Source organism: Phalacrocorax aristotelis, chromosome 15 (assembly GCF_949628215.1).
Source record: "Phalacrocorax aristotelis chromosome 15, bGulAri2.1, whole genome shotgun sequence".
NCBI lineage: Eukaryota > Metazoa > Chordata > Aves > Suliformes > Phalacrocoracidae > Phalacrocorax > Phalacrocorax aristotelis.
Window position 1 is genome coordinate 14798930 of NC_134290.1, and position 26504 is coordinate 14825433.

The following is a 26504-nucleotide window of genomic DNA, read 5'->3' on the forward strand; positions in this document are numbered from 1 at the left end:
TTGAGTGATATACTAAGGCAAAGAGCAAATTGGCAATTATTGGCCCAGCTGAAAAGGTTGGCAGGTGTGCTGCTTTCTCACGAGCCCTTAGGGGGAAATTGGAAATATAAAATATCGACCATAAATACTCACTGATTAGGAAATATGTTGCAAGAGGTGCTGGCCACTTAAGAGTCAAAACTCTCCTTTTCAAGGGATTGGCTTCAGCTGTGCATAAAACCAGCAAGCACACTGCTACTAAGTTGTTCAGAGCTTTTTCCTCTCATCCCCCACCCCCCAGGCTATCTTTTCTAATTTTCCATCATCCTATCCTCATATGTTTGTTTGGTTTTCTTTAAACATAATAAACGCAAAGCAGTCTTTTAGGAAATGCAGAGATTTTCCTCTCTCTAACTGTTCTTTGATAAGCGTTTAGCATATTGTATAGACTAGATATAAAATTCTCTCTCTGGTAGATGAATACAAAATAACTTCTGTGATTTCTAATTCAAACAGTTCACTGTGATCTGCTTTTCTTTGTGTGCCATCACACGTCACACATCTCCCCCTTCCCTCCTATTTTCTGTACCACGCTTCCCCTCCTGGGGCAAAGGGATTAAAGCAGCAGCAGGGTACCAAGCTACAGGCCTGTTACGTGTGCCTCAGGCTGAAGTACCTTGCCAGGAGCATGATCAAATGAGCCTCTGAAGTGAGAATTGGACCACAGTCGCACCGCAGGTCCATGTTTATCCACTGTGCAAACTTTGGCGCGTGTGGGACACCTGGTGTCAGCTCTGGGCAGGGGGGCAGTGGTTTATCAGAGCTTGGCATGTCCCAGGCCAGGAACACCTCAGTGAGATAGCCAGGGATGCTGCTGAGTGCATGGAAGGTGGTTTTTGGAAGGCCTGCATTAGCAACACGTGGACTGCAGACTCTTTGTGGCACATGCTGTCCGTTGTTTCCCATGTATAGCACACTAGAATCTGATCCCTAGTTTGAAGAGTGGAATAAGAGCATCTCAGAACTTAGGAAAATAAAGGTAGCATCAGGGTAGTTTTAAGACCCCCTCCTCAAACCACGAGTCTTGGAAAACTGGTTTGAATATACATGCAAGGATTATGAAACCTTTCAAGTCACATTCTTCATGTCCCTCCAGCTTGCTATCTACTTTTATCTTTGTGTCCCTCAAAATACCAAATGTTTGCATGAAAACTGCTGCAGCAGAAATTAGGAGCGAAGTTGCAGTGACTCTCATGAAGCTTCAGGTTGTGAAGCATAGCTAGGAAGAAAGTCCAAGAAGGTTTTGTGAAGTTGGCTGAAGGGAGATGGTTTGAATGGAGCAGCCCCTGTGCATGTTCCTTGCGTTTTGGAAATGCGAGGTCCTTTCATATTGTTCCTGGCTTACCGTATGCAGTTTGTTCGTTCCTGGTCAGCAGCCGTCTTACCTTCTGCTGTCTGTGGCCACCAGCGGTAGGAATCCAAGTGTCTTGATTGGAAGCTGTTGCGTAGCTTATCACGCCAGTTACAGATGTTTAGACCTTGTGTAGTTTGATACCTTACTGAACTGGTTTTGCAGTATTTCCAAGCATAACCCCCTTTATCAACATAATAAAATAAGTGAATTAAAGAAGGAACGCATTCAAGTTTCGTATGACAACAAAATAATTCGTCATGTATTGTGATTATCTTGTCACGTCCTGGTTTCTAATCTAAGCGAACATCAGATGCACTCTGTGACCTTTGCCAAGTCAATTGAACTCATTGTATTAACAGTCAGGAGTGTGACTATGGTAGTTAATTGCGTCAAGAGACCCCGTGGTCAGGTTGGGGATATCTTCTGCCCTTGGCGCTTTTCGCCCTCCTCCCCACTTAATCCCCTCATTCCAAGACATTTGAGTTTTATACGGGACTTGCTTGGAAAGGAAATACTAGATTTCTCCAGTGTTCAAAGCTGAACCAATATTCTGTTGTTCGAATGTTCTATAAGTGACCAAGTGGATGGGTAAACATACATGCTTCCTTGTGCCTCAGTCCTATCTGACTGCAGAACTGGGCTAACCGAGAAATAGTGGAAGACAGGTACAGCTGAGGTGAGTTTTCATCCAGAACAAATGTTATAAGAGGTAATTAAAAATTAGTTCTCTCCATGTCATTGACTAACTCTGAGTGCTAATCAATCACATCAGGCTTGCGGCATCGGGCCATGTGATAAGTTTGGGCCTGTGATTCATCAAGGCAAGACTGGGCACTAAACAGGAGCTGGGAATTCTGCCTCAGTTCCCTCCACTGCCAGGGCCTCCTCAGGTGACGCCAGGCACATCCAGGTCTTTGCCTCAGTTTCCACACTAACATGGGGGTGGAGTTAATAATAGTGCTAGGAGGCTTTTTTTCTGTCCACGTAGGAATAGCTGTTTGCCCAAAACAGCTGTTTCAACAGCTGACTTGGAGGTGCTTGATATACTTCTGGTTTCAGCCAGCGAAAGTGGCATATTTCAGAGAAGCTGGAATGAACTCTTGACGTTACCGGAATATGTTAATTTAGGTCTTTTAGCCAAAGACAAGGGAAGTGAATACTAAAAAAAAAGCTAATTTTGTGGCCGTGCTGCCATTGCCTGCTTTTATCCAATCCCCTTGTAGTTAGTTCATATATCAAGGATACAAAGGCTCCAAGTTGAAACCTGCCTGACCCGTTGAGAGCTGGGAGTTGGCTTGAGGTGCCCTATTGCCTTGATCATTACTGGTTTATAAAGCCCTTCCTACTGTCTTTCCAGTTCAATAAATAACCCAGTGGCTTAAGAAACTGAACAGAGGGTGTCTTGATTTCTTTTGCATCCTGAGAGCCATGGAAGGCCATGCTTTTATTTATATAAGAGAAATAACTTTTCCTGTCAATTTAATAGACAATCTCGGAAGACCTGCTGAAGGTTATTGGTGAGATTTTCTCATGATTTTCTTTTCTAAATAGCAGTCACAGTGTTTATCAGGAATAAAGGAAGAAATCTTTTAAATACAATTGCAGATTGCAGCGTAACTCAAACTCTCAAGGACATCGGAGGGGGGATAGTAGAGTCTTTCAACAGTAAGATCTTGTCTTTGCTGCCAGAAAGGTGTATTTTTTTATACCCAGTGTAATTAACATGAGAGCTATCCCAGGGTAGAAATAATTCACTCTGTGACATAACTGAAATGTCTTGTCTGTGCTGTCTGGTTTTGTTTTTAACCTTGGGCTTAAAAGGAACCAAAAATCTTTAGTTGTAAAAGAGCACATCATCTGCAAAATATTATAAGCCATTTATCTTTATGCACAAATGCCATCTAGCACTGTAGTTTCACTTATGCGTCATTAAATGCACAGACCACACTCATTTTGCCCCTAACTAGTAACAGTCTCCCTTGGAAACTCAGGGTATTCCAGGCAGCGCTGAAAGAGGCACGAGAGGCACAAAAGCCGGTGCTCAAGCCAGGCAGAGAGGGTCTCAGAGAGGGTCTCTGCCCTCCCTGCGGGTCTGCTCAGGATTGCTTCACATGGCAGCTGCAGCCAGCGGGAGCAGCGTCTGCAAGCTGGGCACGGCTGCATCCGCCGCAGTGCCTTCGCCGCAGGGCTGGCAGGCCATGCCCGCTGGCCCCTGCCCGCTCCGAGCGGGCAGCGCGTGACTTGTGCAGGCGCATCACTCTCCCCGTCTCCCGCTTTGTCTGCAGCGTTGGGTTTTGCAGATGTGAGGGCTTTTGGAAAGGCATGATGTGGCAGCAGCGCCTGCGTCTGGCTGCACAGAGTTGGCCAGGTGGGGTCATGGGCCTCTGTCTTTGAGTTGCATGCTTGGCTGCATCTTTCCTGCCCGCGATGCTTTCTTCACACAGTGTGTTGAAGGCCAGACTGAGCCCGCTCGGGCTGAAGCAGTAAGAGCTGGTTTGGGTTTTGGTCTCGGGTGAAGCAAAGCTACCAGGCAGGTGCTGTGCTAGTCGGTGCGGCACTAGCGTGGACGTGGCTAACTCTGTACCGTCGTGGCCGTCGTACCCTGCTGCGTGAGGTACCTTCAGACAAGGAGAAAATTGACCAAAAAAGCAAGTAGATTATTTTGAGAATAAGAACTTTATGACAGCCCTCTGTGTAAGCAGTCGTATCCCTAGGTAAGAGCCTCTGTAAGGCGTTCCAGCTGAAGATTTGCCCCAGTAACTGCTCTTGCCAGACAAGCACTCATTCTTAGTCAGAAGAGGTTTATTCAACTTTGGGTAGATGCCAAGTTAAACTTCCACTAAGATTTCTTATATTTACAGCCACAATTGATTACTTCTCTCATTATTTGATCTTGATATAGAGACATATGGATTGAGCTATGTTTATATCAACCCCCAAAGATTTTTTTTCTTTAGGAACACCCATCACAGTTGCACGCAAACTGTTCTGCTCTGGCACTCGTAGCTGATATTAGCTGGGGCTTTCAAAGTTTCTACATGTGGCAGTTGGTATGGATTCTCCTAAAGAGCCCACAGTGTTCCCAGCTAACCAAAAAAGCAATAGCGGTTTGTTAGATGTGCAGAAAAATTCATGCAAACAGCTCTGGAGAGTGTGGGACATGGCTGTGTGTAAACCTAATAGTTGGAAAGGATTTTATGAGTCGAATCCAAAGTATTCACCAGTTACTAACTTTATACATGCAATAAAATTTCGAGGGGGAGTGCGCGATGAGGACCTTTCCCCCAAATCTGATTTCCAAGACATTTAATGTTAAAACACGTAAGGGAGGAAGAAGCTCTTAGATGTGAAAAATGCCAGAGTAAATTGTCATTCAGTTTTAATTATTTCTGATGTAACACTTCATTCAGCAACTGTTTTTATTGTTTTCTACTCAGTGGTTTTAAATCAGTGGTCTGCACATTCCTGGGGTTCTTGGACAGCTTGAGATGCCTGGAAGTTATCTAAGGAAAGCAGGTCTGTTGTTAGCCCATTTGAGTTTGTTGTCCACGGGTATGCTTCATCCCGGGAAGATGTCTTGGGAGTGCACAAGACTCAAAGATTATAAATAACTGTTGTTATTAATAAGTGAAAGTGCTGTGAGAGGCTGTTTCTTTAGAGAGGAACTTCTAATACAACCTCTTGTTTCTGTTTTTGGTTATTATTTCCAATTCGTTAGATCTTTCCAGTCTTTGTTAAATCCAAGTTGATGGGGAAGGGATGCGAGAACTGCCACCCTTCCTCCTTCCCTCCTCCTGCCTCTCCAAGCAAGTAACTTGCCCTCTTCTCATTTCTGCAGGTACTTCTATAGTACAGTACTTCTCTGTGCAGCTCTGAGTGACTGCCTGATGAAGCTATCCAATGTGTCAGAACAGATAATCGTGTTCAGCTGTCCAGCATACTCATGTAGATAGCAGGATATTGTTATTAATCTTTTTCCTATACAAGGCTGGATTCCATGAGTGTTTGGGGCTTTTAAAAAAAGTATTTAGAGGGAGGGATATGTTTGTCTTAGTTTCTCAAAAACAGATATAAATGTTACTGCCCTTCATTTCGCCAGCCTGTACCTTTATTTCTGGGCAGTGTACATTAAAGAGGTCTATAAATAAGTCTTCACTTTTTTGTAGTGTTTGAAGGCAGAGGCCAAATCAATGTGCAATATGCAAAAGGCAGAAACATAAACGCTGTTAGCGGTTTTTTATTGCTTTGTCGGACTCCCCGGGGGAAGCTGCCCTCTTCCTGCAGAACAGAGGCCTCCTGAGCTATGGCAGGACAGAGGCACAGGCGTTGCGTACCAGGGACGGGGACTGGTACGCAGGCACACGTCGGCTGCAGACCTGTGCGTAAGACCTGGGAAGAGCTGTGCCACGGCTTTCCTTCTGTCTGGCACCCTGGTTGCTCTGCCAGCTGGTGAGAGGGTTAGTGGGGAGCCCTCCTTCCTCTGGCAGCACCCTCGCTTAGTTGTAGGGCTTTGGTGTTGTCTCCTCTTCGCTTTGGAAACTTTCCTCCATGGGCACTTGGCTGGCAAATCACTTCTCTGGTGTCCAGGGCAGTAGCAAGACAGTGGCACAGAGTGTGCATGGGCAGACCGACAAGGGAATCGAGTCCTCCGTGGAGTGCAGTGGTCTGGAAAGGTTTCTACGTGTATCTAGGTATCTTCTGATCAAAAGGTTTGCCAACTGGTAGGACAAAGGAACCGTTATCATACTGGTGGAAAATTACAAATATTTGCAGTAGCCTGCAATCAGTCTGCATCAATCTCTTTGGGGGTATTGTGCAGTTGTGGCGATTTACTGACACGATAACTCTGGCTCTGCTGGAAAAAGACAAACAATCCTCCAGATCAGCCTGCAACAATTTGGTATTTTTATTCAGGCTTTGGTACCCACTAGAACATCAGTCTTGGAAACGGGACTGCTCAGTCTTCCCGAATCTTGTTTAATAAAATCACGTACCGAAGGCATCATGGTTATAAATCACACTTGGAAATTGGCCTGCAGAGTACTTGCTGGGTCATGTGGTGTCATATGCCACCACTGTTCCCGGCTTCTTTTTAATTTCCGAAAAGAAGGCATATAGCGGCAGCTGGAGATAGAGGTGGAATTCATTTAACTGCTTTGAGAAAGCCACTGCCAGCAAAAAAACAGCAGCTCGACAGTCTTGGGTTGTAGAGAGGGGAAAGGGATCCAAGTGACTGGAGCTGGTGCAATGAAAAGGAAAAGAACCAAATGATTTGGCAGCGTGTGAAAGAGGTAAGGATGTGGCAGAGAGGGAGCAGGAAGAGCTGAAATGAAGAGCAGGAGCAAACAATGTAATTTAACTTATTCAAAAGGGACAGAATGCTTATTAAAGCTCTGAGAGATGATAAATTAGCGCTTTGCTGCTATTGTTTCAGATAGAGTTGTCATATGGTAATGCTGCAGCGAAGGCTGGAGGCTCACGGATTCATAGAGGGGAGTGGAAAGTGGGATATATGGTTACATGATTGAAAGTTGGAGCTGGAGGCAAAACGTGCAGCCCTGATTCAGGAGAGCATCCTTACACACGAGTGCTGTTCCTTGGAAGCTGCCGTTACATACTGAAGAGGGACGGTTCGAAATACGTACTCTGCTGCTGTGAAGACGTATCCCACGCTGAGAGCTTTTACCTTAGTTGGGAGGCGCTGTCGAAGTCCTGCTCTAGCTTATGAAACCCTGCTCTGAAATAGTCCCGGAGCCCTCACCTGGAATTGTTCTTCCGCTGTTACTCCCGTGGCAGCACGCAGAAAAGCAGAAGATTGTTTGAGGTGCTGTGGTTATGAAGTTTTCCCCAAGGAATACTGGGCTGGGGGAGGGAATCGCAAAATGATTCTTATCTTACATGACACAGAATCTCTTGCATTACTTACTGTGGCATATTGTTTCCTCCCACAGAGTTCTGCTCAATCGCTTTCAGGAAGAGGCTACTCCGTAAGTCATTTTACAGCTAATTCTTTCACTTCTGTTGATGTTGATTGCAGAGGTTTACACTACCTGTTGCATATCCACTGACATGAAGGAAATGCAGAACATAAAAAACCAGGGTTTAGAGTCCAGGCCTGTCACGCACCTGGCAGAGGACAGCCCTGACGTGAGAGCGCATTAAGAGACTGGGGGATTCTTCAGTTTAATTTTGTACTTACAGGGAGGTTTTTTTTTGTTGTTGTTCTATAGTGGATTTCAGCTAGATAGTCACCTCCTGAGAATTAAAAGATGAGTGGGGAGAGTTTTCAACACCAGTGGGAGATGCTTCCCTCCTCTCCACCCTCCCCCATACAGGTATTCATTTGTGTGTTAAATACAAGAAACAAAGATAAAATTACTCCCATTGTAAGACGAATTGTGACCCTCACAGGTGTGACCAAAAAAAGTCAATACTCTCTTATTTACAAGCTCTGAGTTATAACACAAGCTCCCTTGTTTCCAGAGGAGGGTGTTGCCGGTGTTTTCTTCGCAGGAGTGCCATAGGTACCGGTGTTCTAGGGCTGGCGTTACGGGGCCAGGACACGTCTGCATGTGTATGCAATGTAACAGTGATGCTTAATTGACCATTTCTGTCCACATGTACCTTGTTTGGATGTGCAATAATGACATTTCTTCACGTAGAGGTGGTATAATTATTTGTTTATTTTGGGTACCTTTGCTGCTCAGCTCTCCAAAAAGGCAGGCACATAGAGCTTATTGTATATATTAATAAGGAAATAGGAGAGGGTGCGAGTGGCTTAGCAATGTCAACGCGAAGACTGCTGGAATGGCATCGTATCTCACTCCTATAACAGACGTGTGGTGTGTAGGTATGTTATGGTACCCTGGTTGTTCAGCCAGTAAGTCACGTGTTCCCTCATTCCTAGTGCAAAGGCAGTAGACGAAGGCGTGTGCTAATCTTGTGTGCAAATCTGAACGAGAATGTCTCGGTCCAGCTAACAGTTCCTGCCTACTCTATTGACACTAACTGCTGTTTTCACAACCTCTGCCGTGACAAAGTTTTGCTTTCTAGGTGAACAGTCCCAAATTCTGTTTCTTACCAAGAGCTGTCACTGCTCCCTTTTTATAGACCTTTTCAAGGGTGGATTTTATATGCCTCAGGAAGTTGATATGGAGTCCTGGTACACGTATTTTTGCGCTAATCCCATGAATGCTTTTCTTTCAATAATTTATGTTGTATGTTTATAGTTGTATGGTGGAACCTGTGAGCTCCTACCCGGTGCTGTGCGCACAGAGAAAAAATTGCCAGGCAGTGCAGAATTTATGGTCTGATTTCATAGCGACGCTGTCGCGTGCTATCCTACATATTACCAGAAATTCATGACACAAGGCTATACATCTCAATCATAAAGCCATTACAAAATAACATATGACTTGAAAAGTCTTATGGTTTTAATGAAATAATGTCACGAATTTTTAGACAGTAATGACACATGCCTCCTAAGTATCCTTCTGTCTAAATCTTTTCCAGTATCCCAGGTGAGTATCATTACTTAATTCATTGAGCGATGGGGGATGTTTGCTCTCAGACCAGTTGAGCGCTGCTTCCCCTACATGTGAACAGTTGGATTCACCTAAGCTTCTAAAGGCAGATGCTGTGTCTTCTGTTTGTCTGTAGAATGCCATGCATGCCTGTGGCACCACATAAATAATAATGAATCATCTTCACAGATTTTACGACTGAGGGCATGGTTTGGGAATTAAACAATTTCCCACTGGCTATAACATAGGTTACGAAATCTTAATGGAAAAAGGCCAAAGTATTCTTTTTAGAGTCTCAAGGCCAATAAATCATAGGACTGTTTTCCTCTGTTGCTGGCTGTTAAGAAATTTACTTTTGTCTCTCAGAGAAATGATTTTGAGAAAACTTCTAGCTCCTTCTCTGGTCATGTGTGGGGACAAGGTTCTTTTATTTAGTCAACCCGTAACTTCTCAGGGGAGGTAAGAGCTTTCTGCATGCCAAGGCAGTATTTTGAGATCACGAGTAGTGTGAGCTGGGGTTGCTTTTCCTTATGGGTTGTCATTTTCCCTATTAAACTGCCTTCTGCCTCACCACGTACCAGCTGTTGAGGCTGACCGTTTCCCTTAAGACTCCGATGCTGCTCTAAATTGATTTAGCATACGGCAGAGACTATCACTTCCAGCACTGCCAGACCTCGCTGGCCGAAACCTGCGTTGGAAGCTGATTCTCCCAGGTGGCAGAGAGATGTTCAAAGCACCAGGTCAAGACAACTGGCCCCAAACCAGGGTTGTCCATAATATCTTGTAACAGTTTTCATTTTCTCATGAAAGCAGCTGTATATGAAACACTAAGGCAGTATTTCAGCCCTGCCCCTGTTTACGTCAGAAAGGTTGTTTGCCAGACATGGTGAAAGCATGATAAAAAATAGCGCTAGCAAGAGGCACGATGGAGACACCATTCCTGTATTGAGCGCTCCTCCTGGTGTCTGTGATCGGCTTGTGTTGTGGAAGACTGTCACTTGCGGAATGATGATATATATCGTTACTCAGTGAAGTTCTTGTACTGGGTTTCATAAGCAGCTGTTTAAATACCACAAACTATTTTGTGCGTGTTCATTTTTAATTAGCTCGTTTCGAATCTGCACGCTTCACCGTTCACTTGCTTCAGCTGTCCTTGCAGCGACGTTTGCTTTCAGAAGCATTTGTAGAAAATGCGCATTTTAAGGAAATATGCATTTGCAAAAAGACGACTTAAAACCAATAGTAGTCATCTTGTATGAAAAATCTCAATCCAAGGTTCAGCTCAGCCAGCTGGGCAGCAGAAACCAGCCAAGGAAGGCCTGTCGTGCAGTCAGAGCAGGGTAAGGGTGAAAACCTCGGCAAATCGCTCGTGCGTAAGGTACAGGCTCCGCAGCTCAAGTTAAGAAGAAAACTAAACACAAGTGTCTAAATAATAACTCCCGAGCACTGAATATTCCAACAGCTTCATTAACTCCAGGCTTCCCTTGGAACGTTAAGTGCCCAAATAAGGACCGTGCTTGAAATAACTCTGTGAAATTCTGGTCTCATTGAAGTTACCACGTAAACTCTGGTTAACTTCAGCTGCACCTAGATTTAAATTGTAGCCTCAAAACTAGCATTAACAGTGACTTGGCACATAGCTTCACAGTCTGTCTGTAGATACTGCAGCCAAAATTTCTTATAAATCTATTTCCCAAAATAAAGCTTTGAATAGTGTTTACTTTTACTTGGATAACATGAGGCATATCTGTGTCTGTGCTGTTTCTGCAAGCTCCTTATCTCATCAGTAGCATGTGTTTCATATCCTTATCTTATTAAATGTATACTTCCGCTGTGCTGAGAAATAGAATGCTAGTTTGTTTATGGAGGTTAATATCTTATCCCCTTTATGACTTGATGGTTACATACATGTGATAAGCTACTCTAGCCATTTGTCACACTTCCTGCACACACAAATGAGATTAGCGATTTTAGTCGGAAAGGTCTGTCTGTCCTCTGAGCAGACAAAACAGATTTTCTTTTTGGTAACAGGATGAGAGGCCCGTCTACCTGAAAATGCACTGATTTGTTAAAAAATACGCAGAGAATTAGAAACGAGCTGTATGTGGCGGTTTCTATATATCACTGATATATACATATCCACCCCGCAGACCATTTTTCAAGTTTGTTTCTGATAGAGAAGTCAATTTAGGACCCAGCAGAGTTAGAAAGTAGTTGTAACGAATATAAAATCAGGACTTACAGTTTGTTACTAACGGCTAAAATGTTGCAGTTGTTTATAAGGTTGAGCACATCCTATAGGCAAACCCAAGCTGAGGTGGAGCTTGACTCCGTTTTGTAGAGAGCACGGAGAAGGATAGAACTGGGAATATGTGGTAGCTTAAAAAATAAACAAAACCCCTCTTCCAATAAATAATGTAGTTTATTTATAGAGCATCTGTGCAGCTGTTCCTCTTCTGAAATGGAAGGGGCTAAAATGTGGGAGTGAATAAAAGAGTAAACTTTAAAGCATATGGCAAATGGTTAGCTGGTGAACCAACCTGTCTGAGCGTACCTTGGAACAGCCGTACAGGAGGGTGAGATGTCTTTGTTTTGTTTTATTTGTTCTTGGAAGATTTTTTTTTTCTTTTTTAATAAAAACAGTAACATACACTTGGCAACAGCAGCAGCTGATTTTTATTCTGAGCTTCTGTAAAATATCAAAGTCTCTGCAGCCTAGTCAAATCCCTGGCAGCTCATCAAATTCTGTTGATTTTACATCTTCCTTGTTGAGCGCCGGAAACCAGCATCTCGGATAACTTAGACTGCAGCTCATGGATAGAAGGAAACGTGCAAAACACCGTAAGGCTTGCAGAAACACGTGGGTGACCCAGAGTCAGTGCTAGCTGCAACCTCCTTTCCTTCTGCTTGGTGATGCGGCCTGAGAGGGGTTATCTCGATACCCAGATGAAGCTGGAACCTGAGGTTGTACAGGCAAGCATGGGGCAGGCTTTGAGCACCCAGAGCCCTGCTGCACCGTCCGCCGGTACCCCAGTTGCTCCTTCCTGACTGTTCCTCTCAAATTATAGTCTTGATTTTTGGAACTGGCTTTTGAGTTTCCTGTGCTGTGCGCTTGATGTTGCTATACAGGGGGCTGTCGCCCAACACGGCTGCCCGTGACCACCTTACCCCGCTCAGGTCGTCTTAGCTCGTAGCTGTGAGCACACTTGCCGGGACAGGAGTGCTGAGCTGTAATTCACCTGATCTACAGCATGGAGGTAGTGTCCAGAGCAGCGAGCTAAGTGGGAAGGACAGATATGAATGACTGCAAAGCGCTAGGTAATCATCAGCCTAGGAACTGTTGACTCTTTGCAGGTTTATGTGCCCTCGTAATACCCTGTAAAACTCTCTTCGTGGCCTGTGTTAGTTTTGTGCCAGCTCAGTGCAGTTCTGTGAAGCCCTGAAACAGATGGTCCTGGTAAGGAGGCTGTTGTCACGCCAGAAATCCTCGGTGCGTGCACAGGCAGGTTCACTGTCAGTGTAATGGTTACAGAAGCTTGCTGAAGATCACGCCAGCAGCATTCCCCCAGTCTGCTCTGTGCTTTCAGGATGCTCTGGTGCTCTTAGGCTGGGGACCAAATCGTTAGACTTGGAAAGGCACCTTCAGTGGCATCTTTTCTGTGCAGAGCTTGTCAGTGCCTCTTCCTACGTGGAGCATGATCCAAGACCCCCGGTGATGGTTATGGACCTTGCCATCTTTGAGATTGCCGTGGAGAAACTGGTGACCTGGGAAGGATAAATGTCTACATAAAGATCAACAAAATTATTGCTATGAAGCATATAATACTTCTGGGTGGGAATTCTTGAGCCTGTTTCAGCTCATGGTGATGGAAGCATGCTCGGTGACCGGAGGCAAACTCGAATTTTAAGTAATGGGGTTTCTCCACCTGCTGGTCTGTTGTACGCTAATGAAAAATCTCTCGTCTGTAGGTAGATAACATTCTTAGTTGGGCTGGAAAATTCATTGTATTTTAGGACCGCTGATAAATTAGCATTTTTCTTTGCCAAAAGTCAATATTGGAAACATGGCTCTTGTTAGGAATCTAAAACTCCTTGTGCTGGAGCCAAAGTGAAATGATAAAAGTGAATCTAATATGTATTTCCTACAGTAGTGTGCCTGTGGGCTGGCAACACGAGCAAGACTTTCTGGGCAAGATTTATGAATAGGAGAGTAATAATTCCAAAATAAGTATCAATTTCGTTTTGCCATGATGCCAAGTATAAAAGAGGGACTATAATTGTCTTTTTCTTCTGGACAAGAAAAATAATGGCAGCTAGGTCCCCTTCAGGTGGAGCAATACCCTGTCTTCTTCGAAGATAGATACTCAGAAAAATGAAAAAGGGACTATTATAGAGCGATGTGGCCTGTCAGAGCAATGACAGCACAAAGGATTTAAAAAAAATAGAAAAATAATAATATGTAGTAGAAACATAAAGAATTTTGGAAGGAGTTCTCCCTTTAGATAGCAGGAATTTGAGAGAGCCAGGAATATAATGGTGGGTGTCAATCCAAAGCGTTTAACTTCTGCTGGGGTTCTTTTCACGTGTTCCTGAATAGCCTCACTTTACAAGAGCTATCCCTGTGTTTGAATTCACCTGGGCAAGCTGAGTTCACCGCATAAATAGAGTTCGTTTGCTCTGAGAGCCATGTGGGATGGAGCCAGGTTGCTGTAAGCCAGCCGAGGAGCTGGCCCCTTGACTCCGGAGGCTGTCCTGTAACCCATGAGCTCAAACGCTGTTGAGTAATTAGAGCATATATTATTCCAGATCTGTGGGAGCTCTTGAGGGTTTTTGAAATGTCCACTGAAAAGTGTAAGCAGAAGTACAAACATAAATAAACTACATACTTCAGCTTTACAAATACTGAAGTCCATGAACTTCCTTACAACACATTTTCCTTTAGAAGTTCCCTTTTCTGAAAGTCTGTTTCTTCTTAGATGACCTCTGCTTTTAATTAGGATGAAAAGTCCCATAAATTTTCACTCATCTCCACAGCCATAAGTAAGCACAAAAGGCCTTCTCTGGCAGAATTTCAGCCTGCCTGAACCAGTGGCCTTGGCAGAGGGGCTGCTTCGGAGGCTCCCGGCGCAGCCGTGCCGGCCGCAGTGCTGCTTTGTCCCTGCGGCCGGAGCGGGATGGGGCGATGCTGATTTCCATGAACCCCCCAGCTGCAGCGAAGTGCAGCCAGCTGACACCGCGAGCCCCTTGAGGGACGGGACATATGACTTCGGGGTGATTTTTGCCCGCGATTTTAATCTCCTCAGCCATTGCCCTCGGCTGGCTCGGGGCGGTGGGGGGGAACAGATCTCTAATCTGACTAGAAAGGCGCTATTGTTATACAGACGCAGGCTCTGAAATTCCCAGTGCTCCTTGGCTTTTGGGGTAGGATAACCTCGCTGTCACTGGTCTTGCATGCTAAAATGAAGAGTTGTCCTAAATCCATCTTGAATTCACCAGCCTGGAAAGGATTACATCCTGCTGAAGAGGAAAAGCAAAGGATTTTGAGAAGATCTGGTCTTTATTTCTGGACCTTTTTGATTAAGACTCTCCTGAGGCAGTTGTGTTGTATATATGCTGCAGCTTTCCTTGTGTAATGGGGCAGGGTATTTGCTTGTCTGTCTCAGCTGTTTTCACATTGTTATTTGCTCTCATGGCTCTCTTTCCTTGCAATCCATTCCCTTGCTTTAACTTTCTTCTCTTCCCCTTTACCAAAACCAACAAAAAGATAATTAAAACAGACAGTTGATTAGAACAAGGGCTACTTACCTGATGAGCGCCGTGAACAGGGGTTAAGTGTGGGGCCTCTTGGGGGATTTGCTTTTGATTCTTCTTTAATTCTCTGCTAGTCTTGTGCATTGAGAATTGGCAGCACTAGGGCTTTATAGCTAGAGAAGGGGTTAAAACAGCCCATTTCTGAGGGCTGCCGGAGGGCGCTAGCGTTTGCCGTGCTGGGTTCTGCGGTAGGTTCTTCAGAGGAAATTCACGGGGTGGGGAACGGGAGTTCACGCTTTCTTGTTTTATCTCACATCTCAATATGCCCTTGCAGAAACCTGCACCCAAAACCACGGAGCATAAGGGGAGCAGCAGAGGAAATAACAGTGCTGCTAACTCAGAATGCTATTGTAGAAATGAGACGAACAACATGTTTTGTTGTTCTTAAGTGTAGGTGAACAAGAGAGAACATGGAAAATGGATCGAGTGCATCAACTTTGTGGGTGCTATTGGCGTTAGAGAACACCGTCCACCATTTTAAAGCATTTTAAGATTTAAGATATTTAATTGTGGAGCTCGGTGGAATACCCTGTTGTAGGTATGCTCAGGGACCGATTCCTTGTCAGTTCCAAATGGTTTTCCCTGTGTTAAAGTGCAATGAAATAAACTAGCCTGGAGAGGGTAAGTTATTTGGGTTGGTGATAAAACTAGTCACTGCACACCCAGAGCATAAGGAAGGCGGTCCTTACGCTTGGTGGCCTTTACTCAATTTATCACTTGCATTTTTAACTTGTCTCTTTGCAAGAGGGAGATCTTCAGTTTCCTCCCTGTCCTAACAGAAGCCAAAGATGCAATTTTAATTTAACAAAACAACAGATGCAATCCTAAGTCAGATCTCACACCAAAAAAAAGGTTTTGATAACATGCCGAAGGTGTGGTGGCTCTTCTGTGAAAACTGCAAATGGGGGTCAGATCTGCTGTGGGCTGAGATTTCTCTTGGTCTCACTCTGTGTTTCAGCCTGGCTGCAGGGTAGCTGGCTGCTAAACTGTAAATATACTGGGGCAGGGAGTTGTGTCTGCAGTGGAAAGGCAGCACTCCTCCATTCCCGAGGGCTGAGGGAGCAGAGAAGCAGCACCATGCTTACTTCTCTGAGAAGCTGGTTCTGGGAGGAGCCCAGGGTTCCTGGGCTGCCTTTCTAGGGATGGTTCAGCTCCTGCTGCAGGAGGAAAATCATTGCTGAGGAGCCTGGCTGTCTCATCTGCAGCGCTTGCTTTGCTGGAAGAGAGGCATTCAGATGGAAGTCCTGGTCAGCTACGTGAAACGGTTCTTACCAGGGTCAGTGCTTTCGCTTCCCGTCACCCTAGCGTTGCAGTGTCGCAGTTCCTTGTCGACTCCAGCCCCAGTCACCATGACTTGCTGGTAACATTTTAGAAAGGACTCCTTTCTCCTTTTTATAGCAAATAAATAAATAAAACTCTAAGAGACGACTCCTTACATGATGCAGAACACCAGCTGCAATTCTAGAAAGCCAGTTAATGCAGGGCAAGGGCAGAAATGTAAATGAATCCGTTGTGCGTAACTTGTGTGTGAGATATGAATCACGCAGGGTGGGAGGCCTTTGCAATACCATTTGGCTGAAAGGATAGAACAAGTAAGGCCAAGTACTCTGCTTCTTCCTCGACTCTTTGTTGGCTTTAGGAAGGCAGTGGTGTAATTCTGGCATCCAGGCATTGCCATACCCAAAAGTTGGTCATTATAAGTCTTGTTTTATAGCCCTTTGATCAGTAAGGCTAATTTCATGGAGAAATTTTTAACTTCCAGTTCAGAATACCCAGTGTTTCAGCTTAGTTTTTGAGTGATTGTAGCTGTTTTTCATTTTTTCAGCTCATCACAGGTCAGGAACTCAAAGGCGTTGAGGTTGAGTAAAACAACTGTTCATCACTCTGAGCTCTGCTTTGTTTTTGTGGGAATTGTCTGCTTCTGTGGCACCCTCGGTTTCATTACTTTTTTTAAAGTTTGGTTTACTAGCCTGCGCTTGGAACAGATACAGTCACCAAAGCTGCTTTTTAATTAGCCCTGTGGTCCATCCGGTGTGTATGTGCTAAAGTCTTGGCTGTACAATGTACTTCCAATGAAAGGGAACAGTCTGCCATAGAGTCTTGTAACCTTGAGGTCAGTTTTGAGCTCAAAATTGCTTTTGATTATGGCGTTAGCATGTGTCTCAAAAAATAATAAAAAAATCCAGCAAGCAGGAGCGGCCTTTACATGGTGCTGCCGAGTTACTCGCTCAAATGGTATCACATCTACATTTTAACAGAATTAATTGCTTTATTTATAGATTCTTTCCAGATGCATTACTGTGCTACTGGTTGTGAATATTCAGAATTTTGCAACCGGAATGATGGAAAATTGGCATACAGCTACATCATTGTGGACATGTCTGCAGTGGTTTCTACAGGAATGTAGCCTGTCCCTTTACTGTCTGCATTTCATCTCTGTGCCATATGATGGATAAGACTTTGTGTGCCTTAACACTTACAGCCTAGGTCTGTAGTATCCTGTGGAATTTTCTTGTCTGATTAATTCACCACATGTGTTCTCCAGAAAGCCTCGTGACACTGGCAGCCTTTGAGAAACATGTTAGGACTGTGTGGATGGTGTTTGCAAACCTCAGTTCAATTTTTTAGGCTGGTACTTTGCTATCTGTAAGCAAAAGGAAGATTTGGATTGGATTCAGAAGCTATTGTGGTTTTCAGGTTTTCTGGACATGGTCGTACTAGATGTTGGGATGGATCATGCTACCCTTAAAATCAGCTTATCAAAGCAGGACGATTTTTGGATATATTAGCATATTTAGGACAGATTTGGACACATAGCAATTCGAGTGCTGTAGATAAAGGATGGTATAGACTACATAGTGTGTGCTTTTAACTCATGCAGCATCATCCTCAGGTCTGTCAGTAATTACCAAAGGGCAAAATTGTTACACTGAGGTGGGTAGAGCATGTACCTGTCTTAACAGACTGATGAAACTGCCACCAACTGCAGTGGTTAACTGCTTTGTTTTGCCTTGAATCGCATACGCTCTACAACTAGCTAGAGCTGTGCAAGTAAAAATACAACTGTCTGTGGGGTTTCACCCTACCTTCAACTGCAGAATATGGGTTAATATTGCTTTTCTTGAAAATTATTCTTGGTGGACTGACTTCCATGTATCATCAGATCATCATGGCAGCTGTTAGAACTCCGAAAGTGACACCCCATTGCGTGACCAAAGCCATGTGCCCTTCTTTCTGCTTCCTAGTTAAGGACACCAAACGGTGTCAGTGGGGGAAGTTTCTTACTGGCTTCACTAGGTGAGGACTGGGACCATCAGACTCTGGGCAGCAACAGCTGAGAAGTTAAACTAATGGGATACTTGTAATGAACCAAAGATTCAAGATTTGTTTTCAAGATCACTCCTTTAAAAGGCTTTTCTGTGTAAGCATTCTTCATAGCAAAATACAAGGAGGTATTGACACAAGCATGATTGTAAGGTTCATGATCAAAGTTAGATCAAACCTCCTCTTCCAGTTCGCAGAACATGTTTTCCCTGCTGTGTTCACGTTGCCCTTCCAAAGCTGCATAATAGCATCTAGGGCAAGTAGCACACTGGTTTAAGAGAAAAAGAGCTTGGAGCATGAAGATTAGGATACCACAGTGAAGGTGCCCGAGGCCACTAAGCACACTGTAACTGGCAGACATCGAGTTGTAACGGGTGGAGGGTGGTCACAGCCTTCTTCTAAGCATCTTTCCCTCCCCCTTAAGGACTTGCTGTTCTCAGAAGAGGCCTAATTCAGTTCATTTCTAGAGAGCCAGGGAAGAGGGCAGGAGAGAGTAATAAATGGTCCCTTGAAAACAGCCACATGACGACCTAGACAGCCTATTTAACTGCAGCCGGTTTCTTGCTGAAGATTCATTTCTAAGAGATTGCGAGAGCTCTCGAACAGGAAGCTGCAACTTCACCAAACCGTTTCGGTATCAGTGTGTTATCTGTGGTCATTCCCCTCTATAGCTTGTGGCCAGCCTCTGGTTAGCAGAGAAAGACACTTTGAGCTGAGCTGGCATCAGTTCCCACCTACTTAATCAGTTAAGCTGTGAGCCGTGTGGTTAGCTCAAGTCCTCTGGTTGTCTTGTGGATTGCCAGTGGCAGGAAGGTGGAGATGTATTGAGTGGTTCAGACAGGAATAGCTTGGTTATCTGATGGTCACCCCAGAGACTGATAAAGTTATGTGAGCTCTTTTCTGAGAAGACATCAAAAAAGCAGAAACTGTTGTCTCTAACCACCTGAAGAGTTTACAACGTCAAGGGAAATTTTGCTTATCTTGAAAGCCTCAAAACTGTTAACCCGTCTTCACCGCTGCAGACCACAGCAGTGCCTTAGACTCTCGGTGCACGGAATGAAGCTAACAGACCGTCACGTGCAAAGCTGTAAAATCTTACTGAGGAAACGTTATAGTTCAGATCTTCCAAAATTACTTTGGCGCTTCATATTCGGAGGCGAACAACTAGAAATGTGTGAGAGGAACAAGTCTTTTCCCAAGGGAGCATGCTCTGTATTTTTGGAAAACTCGGCCGGCCTCTTTGAGGCTGTCACATTGTCGGGAGTTTGGGCATGCAAAGCAATGAGCCACTTCTCAAAGCACAGCCTGTTTGATGAGCCTGGACTAATCTGAAGCCAAAATGATGGTGGTCGTGCCCTGGGCTTGCGAAGGTTAAAACAGAGACGGTGGTCATATCCTTGGGACCACTTAGAGCACTTGGTTTGGTTTTGTCATGCATTTGCTGAGCAAACCTCAGGATTAGAGTGGACAGGCTTCAGGGAGAGACCTTGAGCAAATGAGGTTTTAAATTAGTATTTTCAAAGAGGCCTCGGGCGGGTTGCTTTGAGCCTCAGTGCGTGAGTTTCCTTAGCTTTAAAATGGGGTAGTGGAACTCTTCTCCTTTGTACATTGAGGTGTACAGACACAGAGTGTTTTACTGAGTATTTACTAAAACAGGCAAGGTAGTTCTGAACAGAAGGTCCACCTAATTTTTGTGTCTTGTGCTAGAGTAGAAGGAGCTCAGTGCTGCCTGTCCCATGCCCCTGTCTGACCACCCTTCCCCTCAGAGCAGCCCCCCCAGGCTCTGTCTCCCGGCCACAGCTCGCAGCCCAGCTCCCCATGCTGCAGGCACCCGTCCCGGCAGCGGCTGACATCCTGTGGATGCTGCCGAGCGAGCGCGGGGGAGGCAGTGCCTCCCGCTGGAGCAAGGCGCTAGGATGTCTTACACCCTGGCCCGTCCGGAGCCCTCGCACTCATCAGGGCCATCACACTAGCACCAGGGGCTCTAGCCCCTTCCTCACCGCCGGCCTTGGAATAAAAGCAAAGGTAGGCTCGGCGGCAGGGCTCCAGCAGCACAGCCTCGCCCTGTACCTGCACGTCGTCAAAACTTCATACTGAATTCGCACGATCTGGTCTGTGATTTGTTGCTGTAACGATCACCGTAATGAAATCCTGCTTGGTTTTGTTCGGGTTTTGAAATAAGGCCTACATGTTTGTAAGGGCATGTGTCTGTACAGGAGGCGGGTAGGATGCTTTTGTCTGCTTACGTTGTTTGGCTCAGGCTCTGTCAGTGACAACCATAACAATCAGTGCATTTTTGACTCAAAGCTATTTCCTTTCCTGGTGCAGATTATGTCTGGTATGCATAACGTGTTAATTTAACAAAGCAGTTCTTTTGATACAGCTTTAATTTTTTAACAACAGCTCGGAGGCAATGATGTACAGATTATATAGTGTCAGTTTCCCAATTAAAGTTTTACAGGAAAATACTCTGGTTTTGCTTTAAGCCTGTGTTGAATTCTTCCTTCTGGCACTTGTGCAAATGGAAACTGTGCTATTGCAAAGCATCCATTTGAAACCTTGAAATATTTATTGAGGCTGCATTGAATACTGAAGCAGGATTCTTCCTGTAGGCTTGTTGATGTCTGTCATACGCGTGTATTTTGTAATTAAATGTCTGGAAGCTTGTGTGTGTGCATGTGTGGTCGGTTTCTTGTGTTTTATTTTTGCAGGTTTTGTTGTTACACTGTTTTTCCTGAGAAATGTATTTAACGCATCCCTTTTAAGAGTTCCTGTGAAATCTTATCCAAGGCAAGACCGCATCTCTGATGCACAGCGATGAAGCTCCTACTAATTGTTGTGCAGAACACCAAGGAGGTGGCTAAACTGCTGCCCTTCCTAGGGCGTCAGACCTTGTGAAGATCATTCCTATGGCCTCACTTGCCTGTTTGGAAGATGTGGGATGGAAAGTACCTGAAGGGACTAGAAGAAAATATTTCATGCTTAAAACACTACCCACAAACCGAACAATTTTTTTTATATAATACTTTTAATTTCCCTCTCTTTTCTGTTCTTCTTCCCAGCCCTTTGTCCTGGATAATATCAGGTCAGTGACTTTCTGTGTTTCTATCACCTGGAAGCAACAGGGACTGACCATATGCAAAACTCTCTGCTGGTCTAGGAGAGCCTGTGACCCAGAGCGTGCTCCAAGGATGCGATTTTGTGGAGCGTAAGCTGAAACTGGAAGGGCAAAGCATCGTAGCACTGGCATTAGAGAGGGCTGGGAGTCATCAGCTCCAATGACAACAGAACACGCTGCTGTGAAGCTGCAGAAGCAAATGCTTGGTGGCATCTCCCTTGTGCCCTGGTCTCTGGTGTCCTGGGGACACTCTCAAAGTACTAGCCACTGCTCAGTCCGACCAGAGGCATGGCCCAGCTCGGCAGAGCCTCACTCGCCTGGGAGCTGTGTGATGGCTAGAAGAACTGAAGTATCACATGCCTAATTTAGCTTAACCTGCAGCCTGCAGTAGCATTAGTTATTGCTCAGATTTGTAAAGAAGCGTGGTAGTGAAGATTGCATCTAAATCTAGCCATCGCTGGGGAAAGTACAGCTGCTTTTACTGGATGGCGAGTGTGATCCCCAACCCTGCGGCGGCCCAGGCAGGCTGGGGCTGGGGCAGGCAGCTTCTCTGCCTTCCGAATGTGCTGAGAGTCTGAAATGTTCTCTGCTGCCCAAGTGCCAAGGAAGCCACCTGGCCCACTTTGAAACCAAATGCTGCAGTCTCGTGTTTATCACTTCCCTTGTTTTCTTTTTTTTGCTATTTCCAACCAACCTCTTTGGATTAGTCCTACTGTTAGATAATTATGACTTTCATATCTACATCTTTTTCTCAAGCTTGGCTGCATTATTTTTGGGCAGCTATTTAAGACTTCTATCGTTTTTTAAAAACATACTCTGTCCTTATTTGCATATTTGCATTTCAGAACAAACAAACAATGATAGTTCTCACAGTACATCATTCTTCAAATATTTTTCTTAACAAGTAGAACTTTCAGGCATGCCAGAATCAGCTTCATTGTATGAGTTCTATTTATGGATCCTATTTAGAGCATTGGAAGGGAGGGAATTAAAGGGGCTGTTTCCACAAACACTGTATCTGGTGCCATGTGAGAAGGTAGGGTAAAAATTGGTTAATATTTCAAGGAAATTACAGTAGTTCTCTGGAAGAAAGGCCTTTCTTTCTTTCTTCTGTGTTATTTCATTATCAGACAGAGGAACAGAGACCAAGGGCCTAAGGAGAAGGCCTGGGGAGCTGGGCTAGGTCTGCAGGATGAGGGGCACCATATAGAAACCTTTAGCAGACGCTAAACAAGACAAACACGCAAACCTCTCGTGTTGCTGCAGTATGATGGCCTCTTGATACATATATGGAAAAAAAAAAAGGCATTTATGTGGGAAATAAAAGCCAAGGTATTCATTATCAAAACCAAAAGAAATTGATTCTGCAGCAGTGTTTTATTTTAGTGACTTTATTTGTATAATGGCCAATGATCGATGTAAAGGTAATCGTTTATCTGACAGATGTTAGCACAAACTGACAATTAGTCTCTGCATCGCTGATGGGCTTCGCTGTGGTTGGCGCAGAGAGCACAAGTATTGTGGGCAGCACAGCCTGGCAGACCCCGCTTCATCCCTGAACTCCAGAGGTTTTAAAGCATCTTGGGGGAAGAGAGGAGCAGCAACCCAACCCAGGGGTTCTGGAAAGTGTTTCTGTTGAGTTCCTGAGTTGAACGATGGCCGCTGAGCTGTTGGATTGGCGGGATTGATGGGATAGTTGCCTTTTGGACTGAATGCTAAAATTTGAATAGTCCTGCAAATATAATGGGAATCAGTTCCTCAAAAGCTTCCAGTCCTACTGTGGCATTGAATGAGAAAACTAGTGGAAGTTGGTTTAGGCAGCATAGGTTAAATGAAGTGTACGTGTTCAAACATGCACCAAGAGCAATGCAAATGAACTTTAGATTAATCTGGTGTTTAGGAAGAAGGGGTTTGGCATGTTTTTAACTAAAGTGTCCACACGCTACCCATCCTGTTGGCCCAAAGCGCTATGACACACTGTGCATCAGCGACTCGCTCTTTAAAGTTTCTGTTCAGGTGGTTGGGTCAGCAATCAAAACCAGCCCGTTGGGAAGATCAAAGAGGAGGGCAGGTTCTCAAAAGAGAACGAAAAATCAGAAGGGCAGTTTGCAGTTTCACATTAATTTTCTTCATTGCTCTACTGGACAGCCAGGGAAAGTGAACAGAAGATGATTGCGTGAAGGGATTGAGTAATGTTGAAATGTGCAGAAACCAAGCTGCTGCGGGGGCTGCCTGCCAGCCCTGGGTGCGGGGCCAGCGGGACGGATCATCATCTCCGAGGTGTGCAAATGGTTCAGTGTCTGAGCAGCACATTTGCCGTCTGCTGGTTTTATCCAGAGTGGTTTGGGGGCAAGGAAGGGGGCTTTGGGGTTTGTTTCCTTTGTTTTGGTTGAGGAACAGAGCGTGAAAGAAAGATCCTCCATAGGACTAGTTTCTGCTTCACGTCAGGGATGTTTTACACCTGCTCTGATCAGAACCTTATCTCTGATCTATCTTTGCCTTGGGCAAACATCCTTGTGCATATTCTGTTCAGGTAGCTCTTTACCTCGCTGGCCTTGGACAATGAGTGAGAGAACGGTAGGATTTTTTTCATGTCTGTCAATGACAGCAGCAGGGAGTTGCAGGAATCCCAGGAAAGCCCAGTATATAGAGAGAGTGGGTCTTTGGGTTTAAGCAGGACCACAGTGTGGCTATGGCTTGCGGCTTTACTGAGCGTGGTGTTTTTCACTCACCAGTACCCTCTCAAACTGATTGATTTTGTCAGAATTTGCGTTAAAAGAAAGAAATTCTTATCAGTGGCTCTGAAACCTAAGGCAAACATGTAATTGAAAATAACCTTACAATGGTTTGATCAAGACCTCGTGAATTGGGGTTTTACAACATATAAATGTGTTCAATTGCTGTAAAGCTGGAAGCACAGGTAGGAAGGATGTGTGATTGAGGTTGCATTGCGAGGAGCCAGATTCGGAACGTCACGGAGCCTCGCTGTTGGCATTTTCTGATTTCAGACTTGTGGTAATGTGCTTTTAATATTTTTCGGGTTTCAATTTGGTCAAAGCCTGTCGCCCTTTTACCCAAACCTCCTTTGTAATGGTAGGTTCCTCTCATACCTCACTTGCAATCACCCTAAGAGAAATGCCCCTGAAGTTGCAGAGCCCTATATTTTGAGTTTAAGACCATCCTGACCACAAGCTTGCTTTTTTTAAGCTACCTTACCGAAATTTTGCTTGACAAAAGTGTACCTTCGGCGTCGGTGCAGACTCGGTGTGTCTATCCCAGTGATCTTTCTTCCTGCCAATGGAATTGGGCTCAGATTTGTTTGGATATTGTGGTGGTCTCTGAGATCTATTTAATTCTGTTGGAGTGGTGTTTTTGTGACACCGTGGTGCCATGAGAGTTGTAAATGATCCCGTTGCTCAAGTAGACTTTATAATTTTGTTGGAAAAATTGCTTTCCAGTGAAACTCAGCCTGAAAGTTAACGTGTTCATTAGTCACCGAAGTGGCCGACAGTAGTATGACTTGTGGATTATTTTACAATATGTACTTTTCTGGTTGCTTGCACAAATGTAATACAAAAGTTGCTTTTATATTAATCTTTAAAGTTGCAGCCTTGAATGCTTATAATTTCAGCATCCTGAATGTTAACCAACAAAGGAAGCATGGTTTTGTGTTCAAAGCCAGGAGGAGGAGACAGAAGGTCTGTGTTGTATTCCCAGCACTCCTATAATCTTGCTCTGCGATCTCGGGCATGCTGTTTGCTGTGCCTTGGTTAACTCATGAGTGGGGCGGGGAGACCTTCAGGGTGCGTTGACAGGCCCAGTTGTCTGAAGGCTTTAATGGTCTATGGGATCTGCTGGTGTTCAGAGCGCAGGAATCCGTGGGTTTAAGAAGTTACCCCAACAGCTAAAAATGGCATTTCTTCCACTGCTGTCCGGGGCTGCCATCTGCCATGAACATCTTCGTCTTCAATATTATTTTCCCCCTGTTCTATTTTTATATTTTGCACACAGGGGCTCGAGGAGGCGGGGAATTTTGCAATCGGTACAGGCACAGGTGATGGTTTATCCTTGAATCCCGCCTGTTCCTCTTGGGTGTCCCAGTGCATAAGGTTAACTCTCCCCAAAAAGTTCCTGCCGAAGCCCGGCACGTCGTGTTACAGATGGCCCCTTATTAACTCTGAATTTCCCCAGTTTCTTTGCTTTTCCAGGTTTGAGTTAGGCGGCTTGATGTTACTTCAGAGCCGTCTTTTTGATGGCTGGAAACGATAATAGCCTGTGTCGTCTGCCCTTTAGATGGAAGGGTTATGCCTCGTCCTTTATTCCTCGGCTCTCCCTACAAAACCCGTCCCACAATGCACCCGAGCCGCTCGCAGGTGTTCCCGTGGATCTGCCCTCTCACATGCACCGCAAATTAGTAACAGAAGCTAATGGCCCAGCATGCGGCCATCAAAGGGCTGACAATTCCAGCCTTTCCAAAGGGCCCTTTATGTCAAAGCCCCCCACGAGACCTGTCCGGCTGAAAAGACTATTTGTCTGTCCCTGTGTGCGGGCCTGCTGCAGCGCCGCGGCCGGCTGCTGGCCTCACGCTGCGCCCCTGACTGTTGCTGCTAGCAACAGATAAAAATCACTGTTAACCACAGCGGGGCCCGCAGCACATCAATCATCTGGCCCAGATAAAGGCCTCGGGCCTTTGGCCCTATCCTTCGGTTGTTTCTAAATAATTTCCAGTGGCTGAGCATGCTATGGTGTAGGCTGGGTAATTCAGTCCAGAAAACTTCATTTCACTAAAAATGCTTTGATTCCTTTTTTTTTTTTTTTTTTTAAAGACTGTTTTTGTTCAAATAGATGTTTGTTTCGAAAGAGGGAATTTAACTGATGAAAGGGATGCCGTGAAAGTTCAGAGTGAGAATAATAAATAAAACTGTGTGGTTAAATGTAAAGTACAACCAAACGGGCAGCAAAAAGAATTAGCATTTACCGAGAGCAGCAAAGCGACTTCGCACTTTAGAAGAAGCCTCTCTCGGCTTCAGCATCGTTCAGCTTCCTGAATTTATATATATTTAAATAGAGATTAATCTTTATATAGGGATAACATCATTTCCACCACACCTTTATTAAAGAGATTTATAGCTGGGTATCAAATTACACTTTTAATACAGCCTAGTTGATTTTTTGGTAGCAGCAAATCATATTTGTAACTCCGAATAACTAAACAAATTTGACAGTAGCAAATTTTCTCCTTGACACAGCTAATTCTTCATCCTGTCTTAATGTTCTGCTGTAAAGCCGTAAGAAATTGTGATGCTTAGAGCCTGACAGTCATAGGTTTTGTTCT

General features: G+C 44.7%; 1 protein-coding gene across 25 annotated transcripts in view; it reads left to right on the top strand.

The window, feature by feature from the left end:
• FBRSL1 (fibrosin like 1) overlaps positions 1-26504 on the top strand; it is a 553269-nt gene that overhangs the window by 249327 nt on the left and 277438 nt on the right. For 21 of the 25 annotated variants that reach the window (XM_075110636.1, XM_075110656.1, XM_075110637.1 and 18 more), the window contains one exon: positions 7345-7380. The exons of the other annotated variants lie outside the window; for them this stretch is intronic. In XM_075110636.1, the coding sequence (XP_074966737.1) occupies positions 7345-7380 (36 nt within the window). The remainder of the gene's footprint in view (positions 1-7344; positions 7381-26504) is intronic. 25 annotated transcript variants of the gene reach the window in all.